General features: G+C 41.1%; 1 protein-coding gene across 2 annotated transcripts in view; it reads right to left on the bottom strand.

Annotated features, from left to right (window-relative positions):
• Positions 1–4,283: 4,283 nt before the first annotated feature.
• The window catches only part of LOC148012325 (immunoglobulin), a 93,560-nt gene continuing 74,343 nt past the window's right edge, over positions 4,284–23,500 (bottom strand). The window contains exons 7-11 of one of the 2 annotated variants that reach the window (XM_087668705.1): positions 6,365–6,508; positions 6,185–6,288; positions 6,050–6,100; positions 5,876–5,959; positions 4,284–5,279 (exon numbers count right to left, since the gene is read on the bottom strand). In XM_087668705.1, the coding sequence (XP_087524831.1) occupies positions 4,863–5,279; positions 5,876–5,959; positions 6,050–6,100; positions 6,185–6,288; positions 6,365–6,508 (800 nt within the window). In that variant the 3' untranslated portion in view covers positions 4,284–4,862. Of the gene's footprint in view, positions 5,280–5,875; positions 5,960–6,049; positions 6,101–6,184; positions 6,289–6,364; positions 6,554–23,500 lie in introns of both variants that reach the window. The other variant, XM_087668704.1, reaches the window with a different exon arrangement.

Raw genomic sequence — 23,500 nt, 5'->3', positions numbered from 1 at the left:
TCAACAAAATTTATAGTATTGGGCATGGAATCCTATTATGTATCCTTGTGATGAAAGTAAAATAAAGTAATTTCTATAATTTCACTTTTTGAGAATGAGCAAATTTGAAAGTTTTCATATTCAATCTTAGAGTAGCTTTGGAATATGACTTTTTGTATTGATAGTTTTAAGTGCTTGTTTCTTAGTATATAAGATGTAAGAGACATTATTTTCACATTATCATTCAAAATAAGCAAGTGGATTGTAATGAAGAGAAAATATCGATATATTTCATTATTATACTTAGGGTCACATTGGCACAAGTACATAAGATGTAAGAGACATTGTTTTCATATTATCATTCAACAATAATACAATCTCTTCATCTTTTCCAAGCTTCTATTTCACCTCTCATAGCTTCGTGCAATTTCTATCTCCTCAATCTATTTTCTCTCTCTGGCCTCTCTTGACATCTCTATGACATATGCATTTTAAAGCAATACAATAAGGTTCAAAGAAAGGGGAGAAACTTTTATGAAACTTTGAAATCTTAAAGACAAGTGAGTCCCCAAACTTATTCCCTTTCGTACTTAGGTCCATTCACAAATACTACAAGTATAGATTATATGTTATGTGGATGTTAGGCTAAAGCTACACAAGACTTCAAACATATGTTCAAACTTGCATTGAGTATATGGAAACACTCTCTCAACATTGGTGTTGAACTCAAAATGCTAGTATATTATATGTAGAGTGTTCTACCCAACCACATGAGCCAAAAATAATAGCAGAATTTAGGATCATAGATTGAAGTATATGATCTCCAAAGAGTATATAGATACATGAAAGGATAAGTTGGAAGGATAACCTTGGAAAATGTGAACATAAAAGACACTATAAAAATGGCTCACACAATGAGACAACATCCAACTCCATTTTGGGCAAGCCCATCTTTTGTCCTACGTTAATCTCTTGCATCATGATCCCCATGTCAATATGATCGATGTAACTCTATAGCTAGAGAAAAAGGTATGGAACACTCCACATACAACTTTACTTTGAAGTCACAAAAACATTCTACAACATTAAAAACATAACTATATATTACAAGAATTTCACATAAACTCCCTTGCTTATCCGAAAGCAATGAGGTCCATATAAACTAAATAATTAACAACTTGCATATTCATTAGCAAAACCAAAAATAGAGATCAAAGTAAAGGAAAAGGTGAAATGTAAGCACCCTATTTATGCGTCAAACTTAAATTCTCATCTCGATAATATGCAAATATGGATAGCTTATATGTAAATAGTCAATATGGCTTAGGAAGCTTTAATGGTGATTTGTACATCCTCCCTTGCACATGTAGTTAGGAAGGCCATGGTTAGTGAAACTCCGAGAGAGAGAGAGAGAGAGAGAGAGAGAGAGAGAGAGAGAGAGAGAGAGAGAGAGAGAGAGAGAGAGAGAGAGAGAGAGAGAGAGAGCTCTGCTTTGAAAGTTTCTAACAAGACATGTTACAAAAACATTGTACAAGTTTAAAAATACACTCATGAGAACAAGGCATGCCCAAGAAATCGAACATAAAGTGCATCATACTACAACTTCCCTACTAATGTTACACTACACTAAACAATGGTATGGATCCCACATGAAAATGAAATTAAGTCCAAACTAAATGTTAATTTAAGCAACACAAGATTACTAAATGGTTTGCTTGCACTTATATTCATACTTGGAACTTCAAATACTTGATTTCTTTCCTCAAACACCCATGATAGAGAGAACACTTGATTGCTTATTGTGCAATTTGGGAACCTTAACAATACGCTTGGTTGCAAGCTCAAACAAGTTATTCATGATTTGGTAAGGAAATCCTCCAAAAGAATTCAAGCATCTCGCTTCAATTTATTTCTTGAAAGCCTTGGTGCTCTAGGTCAATTTCTTCATTGAGTGAAATATAAAAGGAAGCAAGGATCATATTGAGGTCATAGTGATCCATGTGGGTAGCTTGTAAGATGCTTCCAAAGTATCTACTATCCTAACATTCACTTGCCTCTCATAATTCAACAAGCCAAGAAACCATACAAGTCCTTTAGATAGTGTAATGAGCCAATACAACTTCTAATTGAACACACAACCATATGAACAAAGGATCAAATATAGTAAATGTAAATGCCTAACAAACAAAAAAAGCACCACAAATCCACTTGGACCAAACGGTTGCTACAATTTAACAAAACTAAGTGTGCCATATCAACTCTTCAAGTCTCACTCAACCTTCAAATCGTGTGCAAACTATTAGTGGCCGTTTAAGTAATGCCAAGAGAACCATATGCCACATTTATTTAAAGACTATATGAGCATCACCAATATTCAAATCACACATCTTCGTATAACTTGCATGTTATGTGAAAAACTACAACATTCCTATCCATATTAAAGCTAATGCCATGATCTAGCATGGCCAATATGGGAAGACACTAAGGCTTTTTGTAAAATCAACATGTGGGAAGCTTGATCTTGATTATCACCATAGATCAAGATTTTGGATGAGGTGAGATTGTAGCAGTTTGAAACAAAAGAAACTCATGGAAACTGAAACTAGATTGCAAGCTAAAATCAATCAATGATCAATGTCATCAGATGATTGTTGCAGAGGAATGCAAATCTTACCTACCCCAAAGCGGTTGCATCAGGCCTGATTTTGCTTGGCATGTTGCAATAGAGCATGCAATAAGTTTCACCACATTGACATGCTTGCAATCAGAAAAATAACGATCTATTACATGTATGTGATATGTCCAAGTTTGTCTAGCCACCCAAAATACATGTTCAATTTTGAAGGCCAATAACAGTCCTAACTTCTCCAAAGTCAGGCCTACATCAATGCGCCCAACTTGTCTTGCTTTTTCCAGCTTAGGCTAGGTCAATAACAATATTGCCACAACGGTAACAGAAAATATGATGTTATCAAAGCATCTGACTCTAGAAAATAAATCCTAAAACCTCAAAAAACACTATGCATTACTGAAACCCAGTCACATCACCTTCCACATGACATCTCCATTATGACACAACATAGATAAGCATTGAAACATCTCCATGAGTGCACAGTTCTTAATAAGCACATGTTTGCACTGTCACCGAATGCATTCTCAATCTATCAAACATGAAAAGCATGCCAAAGCAGCAGGAATGAATATAAACTAAAAACCTGAAAAACAGCTAAAATTTTGCATAAGGACATAAGTTGATTGCATAAGGATTTACCCCAAGCCTAATGCCCTTTTGACTTTGAAGAGATTATTTTCTCCTTTCAAACATATGAAAAGAAACCAACATTGATATTTATAAGGTAATACAAGGCTAATTGAATTAAAAGAAAAGCGGAGGTTAATTGGAATTGCATAGATGATCTTTGAATTGGCGAAACAGCTAACAAAGGATGCATTATGAAGATCACTGAATACTCACATGTGAGACATGTATTTAGTATCATTAAATATCATGGACACAAGCACATGTGCTTCATGCAAGAATAGCCTATCTATTATCCATGTGAATGTGATGTCCAGGGATGCCTAGCTTTATTCAAGACTTAAATATCCTTGTTGAGGGGGTAGAAGTCATTGATCACATGAGGCCAAAGAAGGATGTCATCACACATGGGCGCATCTGGTCACAGGTTGAAGGGTTTGATTTTCAAGAGTCATTTGCCCCAACTGCCAGAATGACCACTATTCGCACAGTACTTGCTTCGTAGAGGAGTTATGGTAGAGAGATGTGCATTTGGGCCAGCATGCCACAATAAAAGGCACTCCCCTCCAAACTCTCACCCTAAGAGGAAGGGCACATATATCTTTTTTCTGAAGACTGCTAGCATTCTCTAACCATCACTAAAGCAAAAGCCCTTATGGGCAATGCCAACAAATTCATAGGGGGGTAAAGTCTTGCAGTCTATCAAGTTTTGCAATTAGTCAGGTCTAGTTGCTAGATGTGTGGCAGATATCGAATGCCATCTACACAAGCTTACTTTAATCTGTGATTCAGATGACCCTGAACTCTATTCTATTTCTATTATGTCTTCAATTCATGTACCAAAATCATGTCTCTTCAGTACTATTTACAAAAATCAGAGTTTACCCTCATTTACATCCACCACCAAGAAGTTTAATCGCTTACTGCTTGCTGTGACACGATTTTGAATCCTCCATATAGTGCCCCCTTGTGGGAAGAGCAGAATCAAAGAAGTTAGCTTAGAAGCATTAAAATCAATAAAAGTGATGTGAGATAACTAAATATTTTAGCAATTTTTCAATCAATTGGTAGACAGCAAACAGTATGAAGTCTTCAGGATGCCTTCAGAATATAACTAAAAATTGGTGGAATTAATATGCCACTTCAATGCTGCAAAATTGATCTGATAAAATGTCTCAAAATTTAGCTGAATGGACCACAACCAAGCAATCCACCTTTAAGCTCACAGGTCACTCCTTTTGGCCCTTCCATCAAGGACAATCTATAAGATTTTCAGAACAGATGTACAAGTCAGATTTTTTCCATAGGTATCATAGAAAAAACTGTTAGAGGAAACACACAAACCATGTTGTGTAAAAATACTCAGTTGTAGTCCACTGTTGCTTTGATATAAAGGTGGGTATGAGCCTTCTCATGCAGTGAGCCCTTACCAACAGACGAAAAATACTCTCAAACCTCTTTGGCCTTTGCATGTGTTATCAAGCTACAGAAGGGCTTTACCACATGTCTGCTCCAACAGTCAACCAGCTGAAGGTGAGATCTTTCTTGGAAAAGCACAATGTCAGTAGGCTGATTGACCCTAATCACACTTCAAATGCACTTTCAGAGGTTATGCATCCATATTCTACATTAAGTTAAATGAGCTGGAGGCCGCATGCTCCTCCCTGCGCAGTAACATCTCAGTGGAAGGAGGTAAAAATAATGGTGGGATTTTCCCTGATGTGTTGGCTGACTCTCCAAATGAATCCCTCCGTGGAGACGATGGCCTTTCCCTCCTTGACTTTGCCTTTTTAGTCCTTGGAAGGGGAGCATGAACAACAATTGGTATTGACCATTCCCCCTTTTCTCTCTCCTCAACAAGAAGTGGGTGCTCAAATTGTGTCCAGTCTTTGCTACGAGAAGTACTCACAAACTCAAATCGTAGCACCCATTGCAAAGAAACATGAGGTGTAGTAAAGGATGGGGGTCCATCACAGGGTATTGAGAAGACGAAGTGAGTTTGAAGCATGTCCGCCACTACTTCATAGTAGTCTGCTTGCACCTGACAAAACAGAAAAGATGCAGTCAGAAATCATGTTATCAAAACTTACCCTAGAAGATCATGCAAATTAGCCCTTGTCCTATAATTTAGATCATTTATATTTAGACATCACAGAATGCCCATGTTCAGGCTTCCTAGTCCATCCAAGCTTTAAGAAGGCAGGTAGCAGCCGGCAGTTTTCTCTAGGAAAGGAGATTAAACCCTGATCCAACAATTTTCTCCAATTCAGCAAGCAGACCGATTCTGCAAGGTTGTAATTTAAGAGTTCAAGAGTTCCTGACTCTGCAACTTGCATTTGAACAACAGCTTCAGATAAATTTACGGTGTTTCTTCAAGAAAAAATAATCATCAAGAAAAAGGTGCCAGATTTTGTTAGCTTAGCACAAGGCAGAGAAACTACCGATCTGGAAACACTAAACTAACCTTCAAAGACTGAAAGACTCTGCAAATGACATCTCAAAAATAAATAGATAAATAATAAACATAAAAATCAAAAGTTGTGCAAATATCAAGTTTCTGATGAAGGCAAAACAAAGCAAGGAAAGAGGCTGGCAAAGCAGCAATGCATGACCTGAAGCAACATAATAAAAATTTACCTTTGTTATCACTGGAGAGTTCTTCCGTGATGGGTGTATAAACATTGGGTTTAAAACTTCTCGTGTTTCAAGTATTGCTGAGATCTGCAAAAAAGTTCCCACAGTTCACAACTCGTCATTACTGTTTAATATGACAGGGACAGTCCACAATGATGGTTTATACATCCTCCACACCTCTAAGCATCTCATGGGACCATCATGGTAGAAACTAAGAACCCCCCCTACCTGCAAAAGAACATGTTGCATGCTTACAAACGTTATAAATCCAACAAGATAGTTACTCTTTCCAGAATTTAAATCATAGGTTACCACATCGCCAAAATAGTAAGTAGAATCAGGATTGCTAGGCGAAAAACGAGCCAAGATTTGATCATCAAATCTGATATTATACGATTTTCTTCTCCCATATGGGCCTGTTGAGGAAAGCAAGCTGTGTCAACATTTACAATATTATCATGAACAAACTCAGAGAACTTCAAACTGCCATACCAGAAGGGGAAGGTGGCAGTCCACCCATCTCATGCTCATAGTTTCCAGTGTTGAAATTCTCATCAAAGTCACCGTCTCCCAGCAGAAGGCTATCCTGCGGCCACAGTTCTAAGGGCCCTCTATCTTTTGAAGCATCTTTTCTCTCTGCAAATTTTTTCTCTTTCAAATCCATAAGATGGTTCAAGTGACCTGTACTACATAGAACAGACATTTTAAAAGGCATTTTAAATCATTTAAAATTTGCATAACAAGCAACATGTTGAGTCTATCAACTCCTTTTGTCAAATTCAAAATGCATTTCCTTGTCAGACTCAGCCAATGGGCAATTTAGAGAGCTACTGACATGAAAATGATTACAGAAGCTGCTCTTTCTGCAATCTGTTATCATAATTTTGTACTGACCATTAGGAGTTTGAAAAGCAAAACTTACAAAGGCCTTGCACAAATTTCAAACATGTGTCTCAATAGGGGAGAAGTGGAAGGGGCTGTCAAAGGACAGAACAGCCTTAGATACAGTATGCTACAGCCTAGCTAGCTAAACTATCTTTCAGTTCATTTTGGTGAAGATGGATACTAGTGGCCAAGGGTAGAATCATTGTCACTGCGATGGGTAGGTTAAATGGTTCCCATTCTGACATCAGATTCGGGTGACAAGATCTAAGTTGCTGTCCTTGAAAAAGAAGATTGGCATTAGATGCCGTGGCAGGGGTCCACCTTTTGTCCTCCAGCAACTATTTCCACAGGTCATGTTTTTCCCATGAAAAGAAGAAGTCATCACTTGTATTCATCTCAGTAAAAAATCTGAGGTTACACTACAAAATATGCTCGGTAAATGACAAAATGTAATACCTAGGTGCCTTCTAAGCAGGGCAATGAATTGTTCGCTGTTATTATTTGGGCATGCCATATGTGCTCACTTTTGTTCCACTTGTATGGCACCCTATAACTGTTAGTGTATGCTATACAACAGTGCACCTATACTTAAAAGGGGTGGAGCACAGGACATTCACACAACTCCATTATATGACGAGGCTTCCCTCAACTAGGTGGTGCCTGCCATTGGCCACACTGGTCATGGGACTCTATGTGTGCACAATTTGGTGGCCTTCAACAGTGTGTGTTGACTTGGCAAGGAAAGCTGCCTTGGACATGTCTCAATGTGGTGCCTTCTTGTACGAGTGTAAAGAGTTGGTATGCACTAGTGTATCAGTAGTAATCCACTAGTGAATGTGTGTATGTAGAGCAGCCATGTTGTTCACATAAGATCCAGATTTCGCAAACTTAAATGCACAGCTATCGGCTCTACCATTTGCATGTGCTGCCATGACAATTAGCCTTGCACCAGACTGGTAGGCTTGGATTTGTTGTGAATGCACAGTGATCTCATGAGTGCCATACATAATGTCAATCTCTGGACTAGGTGACCTAGTGCATTCTTTCTCTGCCAATTCACTAGGTTAATCCACGTGGCATTTGTGTGCCTTGCAATGTGTGTGATGTTTTCCTTGTCAACAGTCCTGAATTTTCAATGGCAATTTTATGTAGTTAGTCTTTGTGTTTAAAGCATTGTTCATGTGAGTTCTTGGTGGGCGCTCCTCCATGTCTTTGTGTTTGTTTGCTATAATAGAAGGTTCATGTCATTGCCTCAAGCACTTTGCACAAGTTACCTACTTACTGGATCATTGAAATCAATGGGCTTTCCTCTACTCATCTCCTCTTGTACAAGGTTATGACTTCGTTTATGATCCTATTTATGCCTTTGAGATTGAGAGATTCATTATTCTGCATTTTTTATCATGAAGCTGTGATAGGGTGCTATACTGCTTCCAAGTGCTTTACAAATACAATGTTGGATTGCTCCACCTTGGAAAAGTCTCTAGTTCCATCACCATGCAGGCTGCAGCAGAATGGCTGTCATGCATGTGAAGAATCAAGATGAAGAGATGATACGGTGTGACTCAGTATAACATTTGAAGAAAGACATGGAGGAGATGTGTTGCTGCATTTATGATCTGGCGGCCATGGTCAATCGTACTTGATGGTGGATAAGATCACCAGCTCATCTCCATTTGGATTCAATCAGCCTTCAAAGCCTGCAGGTGGTCCAAGGGTTCCTCTATGTAGTGACGTTGCATAGACACCTCACATGATTCTGTAGATTTGTCACCTAATATGGACACTCATCTCTGGCTATGGTATTTCACCGCAGTTTGGACACAATAATGTGTAAATGTGTGTGTGAGTAAGAACAATGACACCTCACACTTTTCCAACATTAAACAATGGTCATGCAGATAGGACCCTTAGCCGGTCAGCTTGTCTTTCAAATCTATCAATCAAGAAGCATGATTTCTCTGTCTTTTGTTTTTTTCATGAGTACGAAGTCCTCTTTCAGACCATCAGCTTCATACACAAAGCATGTGACATGTGAGGATATGGGATCGACATGGACTATCTCCCCCCCTTTCAATATGATCCTAACTCCCCCTTTATATACCTCTCCCACTTTGAGAGAAACTTGGTCATGTGATAGGATCTCTAAAAATTGTACATACATTACACATGGCTATCTCCTAGGCAGCCCCTTCCCTTGAAGATGTCTTACTACAGAGACCACTTCATGAAGACTACCATGGATGGCTTCATTGAGAGACCTAGATACCTAGATGTGTACATGCCACATGAGAGGCGAGTAGCCATTGGTCAACTTAGGGTATCCTCGCACCATCTCGAGAGTTCAAGGCCAATCAAGGCCAGGAGAGCAGCCCATATCCCTAAAGAAAAGCAGATCTACAAATTATGCTAGGAGGAAGAGAGCGAGGAGCACTACATTTGCAAATGCAGACACTACAGCACAGTCCAAGCTAGATACCCCATACTATTTGGAGGAGACACCTCGCTCAAACTAGTTATGGAGTCTCCACACCAGTGCCACTTGGGCCAGTTTCTAGTTGAGATCCAAAGGCTCCACACATCACTACAACAGGCTGGCACTACACAGAGAGGGGGGCACCAGTCAGCTCACAGCTTACTGATTTCTTCCAGGCAGTGACCACACACAAGGCACCTACACAAAGAGGAGTGACAATCCAAAGAGCAGAGGAGATCAGAGCAACGCGTCGCCTACAAATACACTGATACCTAACACAAGCGATACATTAGAGAGAGATGAGGGAGATTCACCAACTACATGAGCAGCAACTGACAGAGTTGAGGGCCCAGGCTAGATGCTCCCCTCATGCTATTGCTCTCTAGGCTGCAATGTTGTCAAAAGATGGTCCCGCAAGTCCTATAACCTCAAGGGATACAAAAAAGCCTCCTAGCAATGCGGAAAGACATCAACCCTCCACAACTCACCAAAGTGGCATTACCGTGCAGATTTCAGCCATCTACCACCTATCATCCACTGTCTAGCCATCACCAACTACAGCACATCATTATCCAACCGGGCCTGTTTTCAACCATTGCCCTACTGTTTGGCGGTCTCCATCTGTTGTGTCATCATAGAACCTGATGAGCCTGCGTTTTCAACATCTAGTGCCAAGCGCCAAGCTGCTGCCATCTCTCCCACCAGATGATTGTTGCAATACCTATGTATTTTGTTGTCCAACAAGCCGTCTACATTAACAAACACCTCTCCTTTTGTTTCCTTGATTCCCTAACACTCTGGTGGCTAGCGTTTGGTGTTTCCCACACTTTGACACTTCAACTCATGGTTACAATACTTGGGATTAGTCTCCAATGGAGATCACTCTCCGATACTGCAATTGCTTGTTGGGAATAAAGGGCCCTCGTGCCTTTTATATGTGCTTGGGTGTGAACACCACCTTAGCACACTTGTACCTTCATATATATATATATATATATATATATATATATATATATATATATATATATATATATATATATATATCTAAAAACCTAAAGAGGTACGCTCGTCATTGTACCCACAAGTCGTGCTCACTCTCCTCTCTACTCTGCACTCTCTCTCTGTCTCTCTGCTGTATGTAAGCAGTGCGTGTCTCAATCCTCGTGCCACCGGTCACAACAAACTGGTATCAGAGCGGGTTACGGGCGTGAGAGGTAACTAGCGGCAAGCAACAGATAGTTGAGGCGACCAGGCTCAGGTCACACGCTGCAAACGAAACAAGTCGCAAGTGACTAACAGGTAGCGCAGGCAGGCATCAGCAGACGGTGGTCAGCTGGACGAGACCTGCATGCAACACGACAGTCAACAGGACTGATGAAGGCCAGGTGGCGTGCAACAGGATACGTTTTCTGTAGGCGACAACCAAGACAACCTGCAATAGCTGTAGCAATAGGTCGACTGGGGGTTCTTGCGTCACGTGAATCACAGACGGGCAGTCGACGGGGGATTCCAGGTCACGCAAGCTTGACGGGCCACGGCGCACAATGGATGGGACTGGCTTCAACGGGTCGTCACATCACGAACCTAACGGGTCAACGGACCCACATCAAGTCACGCAAAGCAAAGATTTTTTTTATAAAAAATCAAATCTTCCTCTAAATCCTTTCAGCCATCACTTACTCTTGGCGGGCGTTTGTGCATGTAAGCACAGTTCAGGCTTTTGGGCAGATTTGTGCCAAAAAATTAGGGATTTGTCCAGATTTGGTGCAAGCAAGACATAATAGTGATATTTGTCTCTGAAATTGCAGGGTTTTGTGACATTTTGCCTCCAACATTTGGGGCTTTTCATGTATATGCAAAAATTGGGCTGAAATTTATCCAATTTCTCGACATTGATGCACATTGGACCTCGTGTAATTTGGGGCTTTTGCTGTTTGGGCACATTTTGTGTGTCATTTGGTCATTTTATATACATGTGGGTTTAATTCCATGCAATTTGGACATCTAGCACTTGGAAAAAATTGGGGGTTTTGTTGAAATTGCTCTACTACTTGGCAAAATTGACCTATTCTATGCATGTCAAAAACAATACAGATGTATGGTTGATGCTTGGAGCACAAAAATTTTGGGGCTTTTGACTATGCATGTCAAATTTTGTGCCTGTGGGTGCATGTACAACAGAAATTGCAGCTAAAATTTGGGACTTATCATGTAATGTGATGTATTTTCCCTTGAAACAGCTGTAATCAGTTGTGGAGTGCTGTAGCACAAGGTTGGTGCTTCTGAAATTTTACTTACAGATCTGAAATTTCTGCTTCTACATGGCCTTTGCTGAATTTTTTGGTCACATTTGGGCTGAAAATCATGGCTGGCAACAGTGACAGCAGTAATCTCATGCACATTAAGAAGCTTGAAGGAGCACATAACTTTGCAGTCTAACAAAAACAGTGCTATAATATCATGTTGCAGAAGAAGCAAGGAAAGCCAATTAAGACCAAAGGGGCAAAGCCCGCAGACATGGAACAAGAAGATTGGGATGAGTTAAATGAGCTTGCATGCTCAACCATTGAGCTATCAATTTCTAATGCCTTGCTATTTAACATTGAAGGTTTGGATGCTGCATATACTATTTGGACTCGACTGGAAGAACTGTATGCATAGAAGAGTGCCGCAAGCAAAGTTTATTGGCTGAAAAAGCTTATGGATTTGCCTATGAAAGAGGGTAAAGCAATGTCTACTCACTTGAGTGAGTTTAACTCCATTTTCAACCAGTTGGTTACCTTGAAGTTCTTGATTGATGAGGAATTTAAGGCTACGTTCTTGCTTTGCACTCTGCCAGAGAGTTGGGATCCATTCAGGACTGCTATGAGAAATTCTAATGCGATCCTTTTGTATGCTGATGTAGAGAGTGATGTACTCATGGAAGAAATGAATCGGCAAAATAACGCATCCAGTAAGTCTTCCAATGCTTTGCATACTAGGGGCAGATCACAGCAGAAAGGCAAATCTAAATAGCAAGGGACGCAGTAAATCAAGTGGCAAGGATGTTGAATGCCATCATTGTGGCAAGAAGGGTCACTTTAAACATGACTGCTACAAACAGAAGAAAGAAAAAGGAAAGGGCAAGAAGACAGATGATAGCAAGGAAAAGAAGAAAGAGAGTCAGCCTAAGAAAAGCAGTGTCAAAATTGAAGGGGTGAATGTAGTCACTCATGACAATGACAGTGGGAATGACGTACTCTTGGTCTCTTCACACTTTAGTACACATGCTTTACTTGCAGATACCGATGATGACATGCATACTTGGATTCTAGATTCAGGTGCTTCTTTTCATGCCACCCCTCATCGTGAGTGGTTTTCTGACTATACAAGGGGTCAACATGGTATTGTTCATCTTGGGAACAACTATGGATGTGACATTGCAGGTATTGGCAATGTGCAATTGCATTTTCAGCATGGTTCTGTCTTCACACTTCAGCATGTACGGCATGTACCTTAGCTTAAGAAGAGTTTGATTAGCACAGGGCAGCTAGATAACAATGGATTTCATACCACATTTGGTGATGGGAAATGGAAGATCTGTAAGGGATCTAGAGTGATTGCCAAAGGTTGTAAAAGTGATACCTTATATCCCGTCCATGTATCTAGTGTGAGTGATCATGTTGTTGCCATGACCGAGCAGCCAAGTGTTTCCTTGTGGCATGGCCGGTTGGGACACATGAGTCAAACTGGAATGAAAGTACTTTCTCGTTTGGGTTACTTGCCTTGTCTTCGTTATGCTGATTTTGAGCATTGTGATCATTGTGTTTATGGTAAACATGCACAGATGTCTCATAAAAAGTCTCTTTTGCTGAAATCTTCTCCTCTAGAGTTAGTACATTCCGATGTATGTCAGATACCAGGGTTTTAGAGGGAAAGAAATATTTTGTCCCCTTTGTCGATGATGCTACATGGAAGGTATGGGTTTATCCTATTCGTAGCAAGGACGAAATGCTTGACAAGTTTAAAAATTTATTGGCCTTGGTTGAAAATCAGACTGATAAGACACTTAAGTGTCTTCGTTTTGACAGTGGTGGGGAATATGTGTCCAAAGCCTTTCAGGCATTTTGTAACAGCAAAGGGATTAAGAGGGAGCTCACTGCCACTCATATTCCACCCCAAAATGGAGTTGCAGAGTGTATGAATCAAACCATATAGGATAAGGTCCGTACGATGTTGTCTCATGCTGCATTATCCCATGGTTTTTGGGCAAAGGCTGTTATGACAGCTGTACACTTAATTTATCGGTCACCAAACAGGTCTTTGGGGGGCGGGGGGGAGTTCCCCAAGAAGCGTAGTCGGGCAATCCACCTTCATATGCACATTTGAAAGTGTTTGGCTGCGAAGCATTTGTGCACACTTCTAAAGAAAAACGCAGCAAACTTGAGCCAAAGTCCTGTGAATGCATTTTCCTAGGATATAGTGACGAGAATGAAATGGGGTACAGATTATGGAATCTCGAGAAAAGGAAAGTAGTACGCGGCAATGATGTTATCTTCTGGGAAGATCGCATGCATAAACAACCTGAAAAGACTGAGGAGGTCCATAGGGTTGTATTCCGGGAAGAAATACATTTTGGATAGCAAAATGTGCCCGCTGTACAGCAGCAAATACCTGCTGTAAATAAACCTGCAAATGCAGAAAATAATGCTGAAAATGATCAGCCAGCTATTGCCCATAATGATGAGCCACTAGATGTGCCGGAACAGCCAGGACAACAAGCTGTTAATGCCAATTTGTAGGCTGAAATGCTAAGACAGCAAGCTGAAAATGCTCAACAGCCAACAAACAATGATCATTCTTCTAGTTCCTCGCCAAAGTACAAAGCAAGATTGGTTGCGAAGGGATACAAGCAAGAACATGGAGTTGACTTCGATGAGATCTTCTCTCCTGTAGTCAAGATGAAAACATTGAGAGCCGTTATGGACTTGGTTGCAGCTGAAGATATGGAGCTCATACAGATGGATATAAAGACTGCATTCTTATATGGTGACCTGCATGAAGACATATATATGCAACAGCCTGAAGGGTTTGTGGAAAAAGGAAAAGAGAAGATGGTATGTAAACTCAAAAAGAGTTTGTATGGGCTGAAACAAGCACCAAGAGAATGGTATCATAAGTTTGATACATTTATACAGTCTCAAGGTTTTCATAGTCAAGTGGATCACTGCTTGTACACTAAGAAGGCAGCAGATGGCAGCCTGATTATCTTGGTTCTGTACGTTGATGACATGCTAATTGCTGGCAAGGATACTCATGCCTTGGACTCACTGAAGAAAAGTCTTCATGGTAGCTTTGGCATGAAGAATCTTAGTGATGCAAATCACATTCTTGGCATGCGAATACTCCGAGATAGGTCAAAAGGATTACTCTATCTATCTCAGCAGGAGTATATTTCCAAGGTTTCGCAACGTTTCAATATGGAGGGGGGGGAAACAATTGGGATTCCATTGCCTCCATATGTGAAACTCAGTGCAGAGAACAACCCTACATCTGATGATGAGAAGGCTGAAATGGCCAAGATACCATATGCTTCAACTATTGGCAGTTTGATGTATGCTATGGTTGCTACACGTCTTGACATTGCCTTTGCAGTGGGAGTGGTTAGCAGATACATGCAAACCCTGGTAAAAAGCATTGGGAAGTAATGAAAGATATTATGAGACTTGAGTTTCTTCTCTTTGTGTTTGAGTTTTGAGTTTTTGCATTTTGTGTGTTGTGTTTAGGGTTTGAGTTTTGATTGTCTTTCTCTGAGTCTTTGTGTTTCAGTCTTGGTCATACATGTTGTGTTTCCTTAGTGTAAACCCTAGCATATCTTCACATGGTATCAAAGCTAGGGCTCTTCTAAAAAGTATCTTCCAGTGATTGAGGAGGCTAGTCTTTGTGCGAGACTCACACGCGATTTGATTCTGACTCGTAATGTCTCAAGCACCTTCTTCTTCAAATCCTATGATGCCCTATCAAGCTTCTCCATCATTGGAGGCTCTGAGAAGGTATTATGGTCTGGAAGAGGAGGTAGACACACCTTCACCTTTACGGTTTACCATCTTCTTCTCGTTTTGCTCATCTTACAAATGAAGAGTTTAAGGAGTACTTGCATATCACATACAATTTGGTTTACATTCCTCTAGCGAGTGCTACTACTCCGTTTGGACCAATTAGTGAGACTGGCCATCTCTTTAATCTTGGAGGGATTATGATATTCGGCGCATCCGGCAATCCATCTCCTTTATCACAACCACACCTTGTGTCAAGTTCATATAACCCTTTTGAGTCGTATAAGCCAAAAGTGTCTTCTATTTCTTCTTTTGGTATGCAGGATCTGAATGGTTTCCAGTATGTTAACTTTCATAGAGGAGGCTCTCGAAGCAGACATCCTTCTTCAAATATATCTCTACCATCTATTTCATTTGAGTATGTAAACCACACTTCTCAACTCCCTCCTATCCCATCACTATCTTCTCCACATTCTGATCTACTCACATATTCATTCCAAAATCTTGGATTACATTCCACTTCCACCCAAAGTGCAATAGGTGTTGGATCTTCCATCTCCGCTCCCAATACCTTTTCATCCTCCAATCCACCATCTACCTACCCTCCATTCACTCCACCTCTTGGTGCATCATTAGGGGAAATGCCACCCTTTAGCACTGTACCTTCCATATACCCCCACTTTACCACATCCTTTTACTTTGGGACAGTTGTGATGGGCATCCCCCTCACTATTACTAAACACTCACAACCCCTCTACACAACTTTTTAGATGCAAGAACATCCATCCCCTGCTTATGGACTCTCATCACATATCCCTTGGGTCACTCCTACGCAAGAATTTCCATCTTCTACTCCCCATGTCCCTATCCACCTTGGGCTCCTCATGCGGTTACCATGCCCATTCCCAATCCACCCATGCCCACTTCCAGTCCAGCCGTGCCCACCTTTGGAGCCACTGTGCACACTTCTCATATGCATGGTAGGCACTCTTGGATTCCTTCCCAAGTATACTCCACTCCTCCACCTTATCCCCCCTATCCACCCTACCTCCATTACACATCTCCATTTCCTAGCACTACTGCTCCTATTACAATGGCCAAAAATGCCTTCACAGATAAGATTCGTTTTAACGAGTCGAATTTCACCACTTGGTCGAACTTCATCCAACAAGTGCTTGAATCTCAAGGACTTTGGGACCTCATCATTAGTACTGAGTCTATGCCATTGGACCCTCAATTAGCTCACCTTGATCACATCTGTCAATGGAGAGTCCACAATGCCACAACCAATGTTGAGTTAATGTAGGGGTTGCTTCCTGAATTCCACTCTCAGTTGCTGCATTTTCCCCTCACATCTAAGCATTGAAATCATCTCATTGACCACTATGAAGCTTGAGATCGACGTGTCAATCTCCATTTTGAGCTTTGGTAGTTTTCCATTAAGAAGGGGATGATCTCAAAAGTCAATTTGGTTGAATATCCACAGTTACTCCACTGAGTTTGCTACCACTAGCTCCCCGAAGTTAGATGACGATCAGGTTACATTCTTCTTGAACAAGTTGCCCAACAAATACTTCCATTTTATCTAGCACGTTATCTCACTCCCTAGATTTCCAACCTCCTACAAGTTTGAGTGTCAATTCTTACGCTATGCGAGACTCCATGATCAAGTCCACAAGAAGTCCCCCTCACGCATCCATTTAGAGGGGCAAGGGTTGATTGCCACTTCTTTGGGAGGGGCAACCAACAGTGGCAAGAACTCACAAGATGCAAAGGCAAGCCAAAACAAGGGTGGCACCACTTCCTCCCACCGAACCAAAGAAACATGACCCCGTTGGCAACAAATTCCTAACAAAAATAGGTTTTGCACAAACTGCCAAAGGTTAGGCCATGTGCACAAGGAGTGTCGTTTTAAGGCCCAAGGTCTTCCTCCTAGAAAACCATAGTAGATTGCTACAACCAGGCTGGCCAGTCCAAGGGGGCTACGCCTCCTGTTGTTGTATTATCTACTCCATTCGCTACTGGACATGTGACACACGGACGACCTCAACAGCCTATCTCCTTCACTACTCCCGAAGGATTGGCTGATTAGTCTACTAGTGGCCCACCTATTGCACTTTACGCATCCATTCCTAGGACATTCACTGCACCTTCTAGGACCACTTCTCCACCTCATCATACACGATGATGGCCACACACAACCTTTCTCTTTTTAGACTTATGCTACATACTTGCATACTCATTGCATTGCACCTGGCTTGCTTTCTTTTATTTTCAATTTTGTTTTTGGGAGCTTCTCACTACTCACCTTTGTGCTTGCAGGTTTTTTATATCTTTTGCAGGGTTTTGTATTTCAATGTAAGACTAACATGCAAGCTTAGACTAATCCTTCTTGAGCTGGAGAAAGGAGATACATAGTCATTCCTTTCATGGTTCCATCTACTTGGAGTTTTGCTCTTCTACCAGCATGGAGGCTTGCTCTCCCAAGGCGAATCGTGCAACATCTCTTTGGATGCTATCCTGGCAGGACTTCTATCCTTGCTCTTCTAGTAGGGATGCTTCATCATCTTCATCCACATGGTTCTCAACACCACATGAAGACTACCATCTTTAGGCTCCTCTTCCTTCTTCGACATTGACATCCAAGTTGAGAAGGGCTTCCTACCCTTCTTGATATTTTACAAGTTTCAACACTTGTCTTCGATATCGGCATTCCCCCCTTTTACCTTCCCTATGCATTGCATGATTTCATCATCTTTATACTAGGGCGCTTGGACAAGTGAACAATTTTCCCACAAGGGATACTGTCCAAGTGGCACCTACTACATGAGCATTCTTCAGCATATAGCATACTATGCATCCCATTGTGCATAGCACCACTGGACAAATCCTAAATTGTTTCCATTGGCAAATTACACCACCATCCTTCTTCATATGATACTTCATCACCCTTTCCCTTGTCATCGACATCCTCAAGTGGATGGGCATTGGGTAAGCTTGTACTGTTTTGTGATATGTTGGGTGTATCATCCCTACTCCCGTCTTTTGGATCCTCGTTACTTAATTTGCTGCCACCCCCTAAATTTAAATTTCCACCACCAAAAAAAAAAGTTCAATGTGATTGCATCCGCCTTTGTAGGGCTTGGTAGGCCATTGGACAATTGACATGCACCCTTTGTCCAATACCCTGTCCTCTCTGGGTGACTACTTGGACTTCCTTGGGTAAGATGACCATCGCCTCTGTAGCCTTGGCTGGCCACTAGACAGCCAACATGCACCACTTGTTCGATGTCCTAACTACTTTGGGATGGCATGCCTTGGGGTAAACATTGCACAATTCGAGAGAGTTTCAGTGGTCCCCAAAACCCTAATTTTTTGGGATACCCTTCAACATCTATAAATAGACAGGCTGCAACCTTATCCTTTTGTATAAGTTTCTCACTCTGCTGTGTAAATTTCAGCCATCAGCCACCTACCATTTGCTATCCAACCATCACAAACTACAGCCCATCACTATCCAGCCCATAGCAGCTAAGAAACGCGTTTCTTTGAATTTGAAACTTACGAAACGTTTCTTAAAGTACGAAACGTTTCTAAGAGTAAAAAACGTGGGCATTTTTAACTTTTTTATTTTTTTGGTGAGTTGGAATCCAAAACATGGTTTTTTTTACAAAAACTAATGGGCAATATTAAACATAATCATGACGATGTGTAATGACTCATGAGAGCTCAAGATTTTAGATGAGAGTGTGATTTTTTTGTGATTTTGTTTAGTTATTGGACTTTCCCAACCTAGCATCTATTCTTGTCTTGAGATTTGAATATTATACAACTTTAGTCTCATTTATGAGTTATTTATGATATATTACGATTCATTCTTGATTTTGACATTTAGTCAGTTTGTTTTGAAATGAGAATCATGATATTGCAACTTAACTCAGTCCATATTATAAATAGGCTATTTACATGTTAATTTCAATTTTCTTTGTATGATATGTATGAATCATAATGTTTGAGTTCTAAACCATAGTATAGCTTGTCCAAAGACTAACTTTGATATTGACATAAGTGACAAGTCAATAATGGATCATGGATATGTAACGTATAATGTATTATTCTCAATTGACTCTATTATCACTCAAGCTCAATTAGCCATTCTTTGTTTAAAAGAGAGTTCCATAGAGGTTTAGAACCTCTTTCCCCAGTCAAAACTATTAAAAATCCCTATATAAAAAAACCCGCGTTTCTTATTTTACCCCCTCTTGAAAGAAACTTACGAAACACGTTTCTAATGTTTCATTTCTAAACATTTCTGACGTTTCTGGCTGCTATGATCCCAGCCCTAGGCGGCCTATTTTCATCCATCGCTCTATTGTTTGGAGATGTCCATCTACTACATCATTATAGCACCTAATTAGCCTGCGTTTTCACCATCTAGTGCCAAGCGACAGGTTGTTGCTATCTCTCCCACCGGGCAACTACTCCAATACCTATGTTTTTGCTATCCAGCATGCCGTCTATATCAACCCTCCGTTCCCTGACACTCTAGTGATCAGCGTTTGGTGTTTCCCGCAACACTCCAATTGCTCTGACCTTGGGCATTCTATACACTCTTACATTCATGTACAGCATTTATTCACTTCAAAGTTTCTTCTGTCTGTGTTTAAATTTTGAGTTTTTGCATTTTGTGTTTTGCGTTTAGGGTTTGAGTTTTGTTTGTCTCTGTCTCTGTCTTTGTGTTCAATCTTGGTCGTACATGTTGTATTTCCTCAATGCAAACCCTAGCATATCTTCACAATCCTCTCTCTCTCTCTCTCTCTCTCTCTCTCTCTCTCTCTCTCTCTCTCTCTCTCTCTCTCGTGAAGATAATTGTATTAAGTAGTAAATATTTACATCAGACCATCAGGTCAGTATTCTCTCTATATCTCTTACTTTTTGTTACATCAAACCATCAGGTCATGAAAGAAACTGACGAAAGACTTCAAGACTTTAATACAAAGAAAAAATCACACAGAAAGAATAACTAGAGTAGAGCCAACAATATCTAGCCAAGGATATCATAGAAGAAATCTGCCATAGCACTAAACCTCGAACACGGGCCACATGACCATGGATGCCCGAAGCCAAATCAAAAATAAAGGCATTCCCCTCTCTCTCTCTCTCTCTCTCTCTCTCTCTCTCTCTCTCTTTCGTAATGGATGTTATATTTATAAAGTACTAAACGACAAAAGAGTTACAAGAGTCATGGCAAAGACGCAGAGGAAATTGCCATATGCCAGGGAAGTAAGTCCTTCCGAGGGAGTAAGTCAAAGTGCCGAATGAGATCTATCTGCCAATGCAAGAGGCCTTTAAGCCTAGCAATATGTCCCTGAACATTATAGGCTGAATCAAAAAGAAAAGCATTCCGAATGGTCCAATCGTGCCGACAGCCCCAGTATTTAAGAAAGTGAAACAAGATCTTCATATGCGACTGTGCCGGTGTGGGGTATTTGGGCTGCGCAAAAACCCAATCAAAAGGGCTTAGCGAGAAACCAACCACTGCTCGTCAAACCGCCGACAAGAGTGACCAGATTTTCTTAGCGAGAGGGCAAGAAATAAATCAATGATGGGCCAATTCCACATTGGTGGTGCAAAAGAAACAATTACCATTGGAGATTCGACGCTTGGAAAGGGCTGAAGCAAGAGGAAGACCACCCTCCAAAGAAAGACCTTGCATTTGAAAGGTGTCTTATTCAACCAGCCCTCCATCACAGTTACCTTCCACCATGATTGAGATTTACACAATCCCCATACAGTATTAGCTTTAGTAACCAGCCATTGACGATCTTTAATCAGAAGACCTAGTTAGCTGAGGCCTTTTCCAAATTTAGGCGGCCTGCAAGGTCCCAGTCCTGCCAGGGACGATCCAAAGCAAGGGCAGGAAAGGGTTGTCTGCTTTACAGCACCATCAAAATCTGTCCCCATAAATCACGGTATCCACGAAGAATCCTGAAAAGCCTCCTGCCTATACGAAACAATATCAACACATTGCGACTGGCAAGGGTGGCATCTGCAACTGAAGTCAAGCCCAAACGTGCCATGAGGTTAAATTTTGGTCTGAGCTCATGTTTGCCTTCCCAAGAAAGTAATCACAAGGCTGCCAACAGTTCTAGTTGAAAAGAGTTAGTAGCTAAGCGGTCCTCCGCTGGATGCCATTGAGCCTTCTGGAGAACCAATTTCCACAAACATACCAAATGAGCAAGCAGGGATAATGAAGGACTGGAAAACCGAGAGTCTGCATTAAGAACATGCCACCAGGAGCTCTGAATTTGAGTATTACCATGCACAAACCCGTGATCCTCAAGAAAATAACGGGCTATAAAGACCCACGGGTGATGATCCAAGCACATGGCACGAAAAAGAGACCAACAGAGTGCCAGCATATGAGTTTCAGCATCCAAAATAGCCCCACCACCCATGCGTTTGGGGGTACATGCATGCGACCAAGAAATCTATGAAATGCCTGCATGCAAGAAGTCCTTCTTCCATAACATGAAACGAATGTACTGAGTAAGAGCATTCAATGTAGTAGTAGTCCAAGGCAGCAATGGCAAGAAATATGTGAGCATTGGCAACATAATTGTCTGAGCCACTTTGAGGCGAACATGGAAGGGCCAAGCTTGTGACTTCCAATACAGAAACTTAGCTGTCAGTTTCTGTGAAATCCACTCTAATAGTTGCTTCGGCCGAACATCAATACCCAAAGGGTACCCAAGATGCCTGACAATGGAACCACGGGGAACAACCATTCCCCGCCAGTCCAATGACTGCAAATCTGACTCCGTGCAACTGAGAATGGCTGATTTCAAAGCATTGATATGAAGACTAGAAGCATGACCAAAGAGAGTCTAAACATCTAATGCTTTGTGAAGATTATCCTTATCCGCACGCAAAATCATAAAGTTGTCATCAGCCAAGGATTGACTAATGAAGTGCTGTCCAAAAGGAAGAGACAATCCAGCCAACTGAGTAGAAGTTGCCATATGAGATAACATCGAAAGAACCGGATGAGTCGCAAGGGCAAAAAAGAGAGGACTCAAAGGGAAACCCTGTCTCACAGAGCGTGCAAGGACAAATGGCTCGGTAACACCACCATTCAGCATAACTCGCGAAGAAGTCGCAACACTAATGGTGTAGATCAAACGAGACATCCGAGTACCAAATCCCATAGTAGACATAAGTTCTACAATGAAGGACTAGTCTAAATAATCAAAAGCCTTTTCCAGGTCCAATTGAATCAATACCACCTCCTGATTAGAGTGCCTTGCATAGTCAATAGCCATTTGCATAGTCAAGACATTATGCAGAATGTTTCGGCCCTTAATGAAACCATATTGAAGAGGATGTACAATGGCAGGAAGATGCTTATGGAGCCAATTCACCATTACTTTGGAAAAGATTTTATACATAGAACCCATCAAAGAAATTGGTCGCCAATGTTTCAACATAGACGGCGAAGGAACTTTTGGAAGCAGTTTGATAAGTCCTTTCCATGAGGAAGGTATGAACCCCATTTCCCAAACCTGCTGAAACATAGCCATCAATGGTTTCACCAGACTGGTAGCAAAAACCTCAAAGAATTCATTGGTGAGACCATCCCAACCGGGACTTTTATCCTTGGGCAAGTGTAACAAAACATCCATAACCTCCGCCTCACAAATATCTCTCTCCAAAGTAGTTTGCATGTCATGGGGAACCTGATTGTGGATCAAATCATAGAAAACTGAGCGAGCATGAGTAATTTGGTCAGAAGGTGAAGGAGTAGAACCAAGAAGGTCTAGAAAATAATTCCTACACATATTCACAATAGTCTGAGGATCAGTGACCATTTAACCTTCTGCATCCTAGAGTCTAGTCATATTCTCTCGAGCGGGAGATGCATGAAGAGCTCGAAAGAACTTACGAGTCTGACAAGCACTATCTTGCAAATTCTCAGTCAAATTTTGCAATTTGGCCTGTTGATAAGATTTCAACTGAAACTCTTTGAGAAGATCAGCCAAACGCATAGCCAATGGCAGCAGAAATACATCATCTGAAGTCTCCACCAGTAGAGAACGAACCAAAGCCAGTAATTCCTCCGCTACAAGTCGACGGCACCGACAAAGAGAGGCATGATGGATCCCATACTGCCGAACAACCCACTGCACATTAGAGAGCAATCATTCAAAAGAAGCATTGCCCTCAGAGGAGAAG

Source organism: Lygodium microphyllum, chromosome 27 (assembly GCF_053477565.2).
Source record: "Lygodium microphyllum isolate KBCC chromosome 27, Lygodium_microphyllum_v1.1.10, whole genome shotgun sequence".
Classification (NCBI taxonomy): Eukaryota; Viridiplantae; Streptophyta; class Polypodiopsida; order Schizaeales; family Lygodiaceae; genus Lygodium; species Lygodium microphyllum.
Note: the sequence above shows the minus strand (reverse complement) of the source record. Positions and strands in the feature narration are given on the sequence as shown.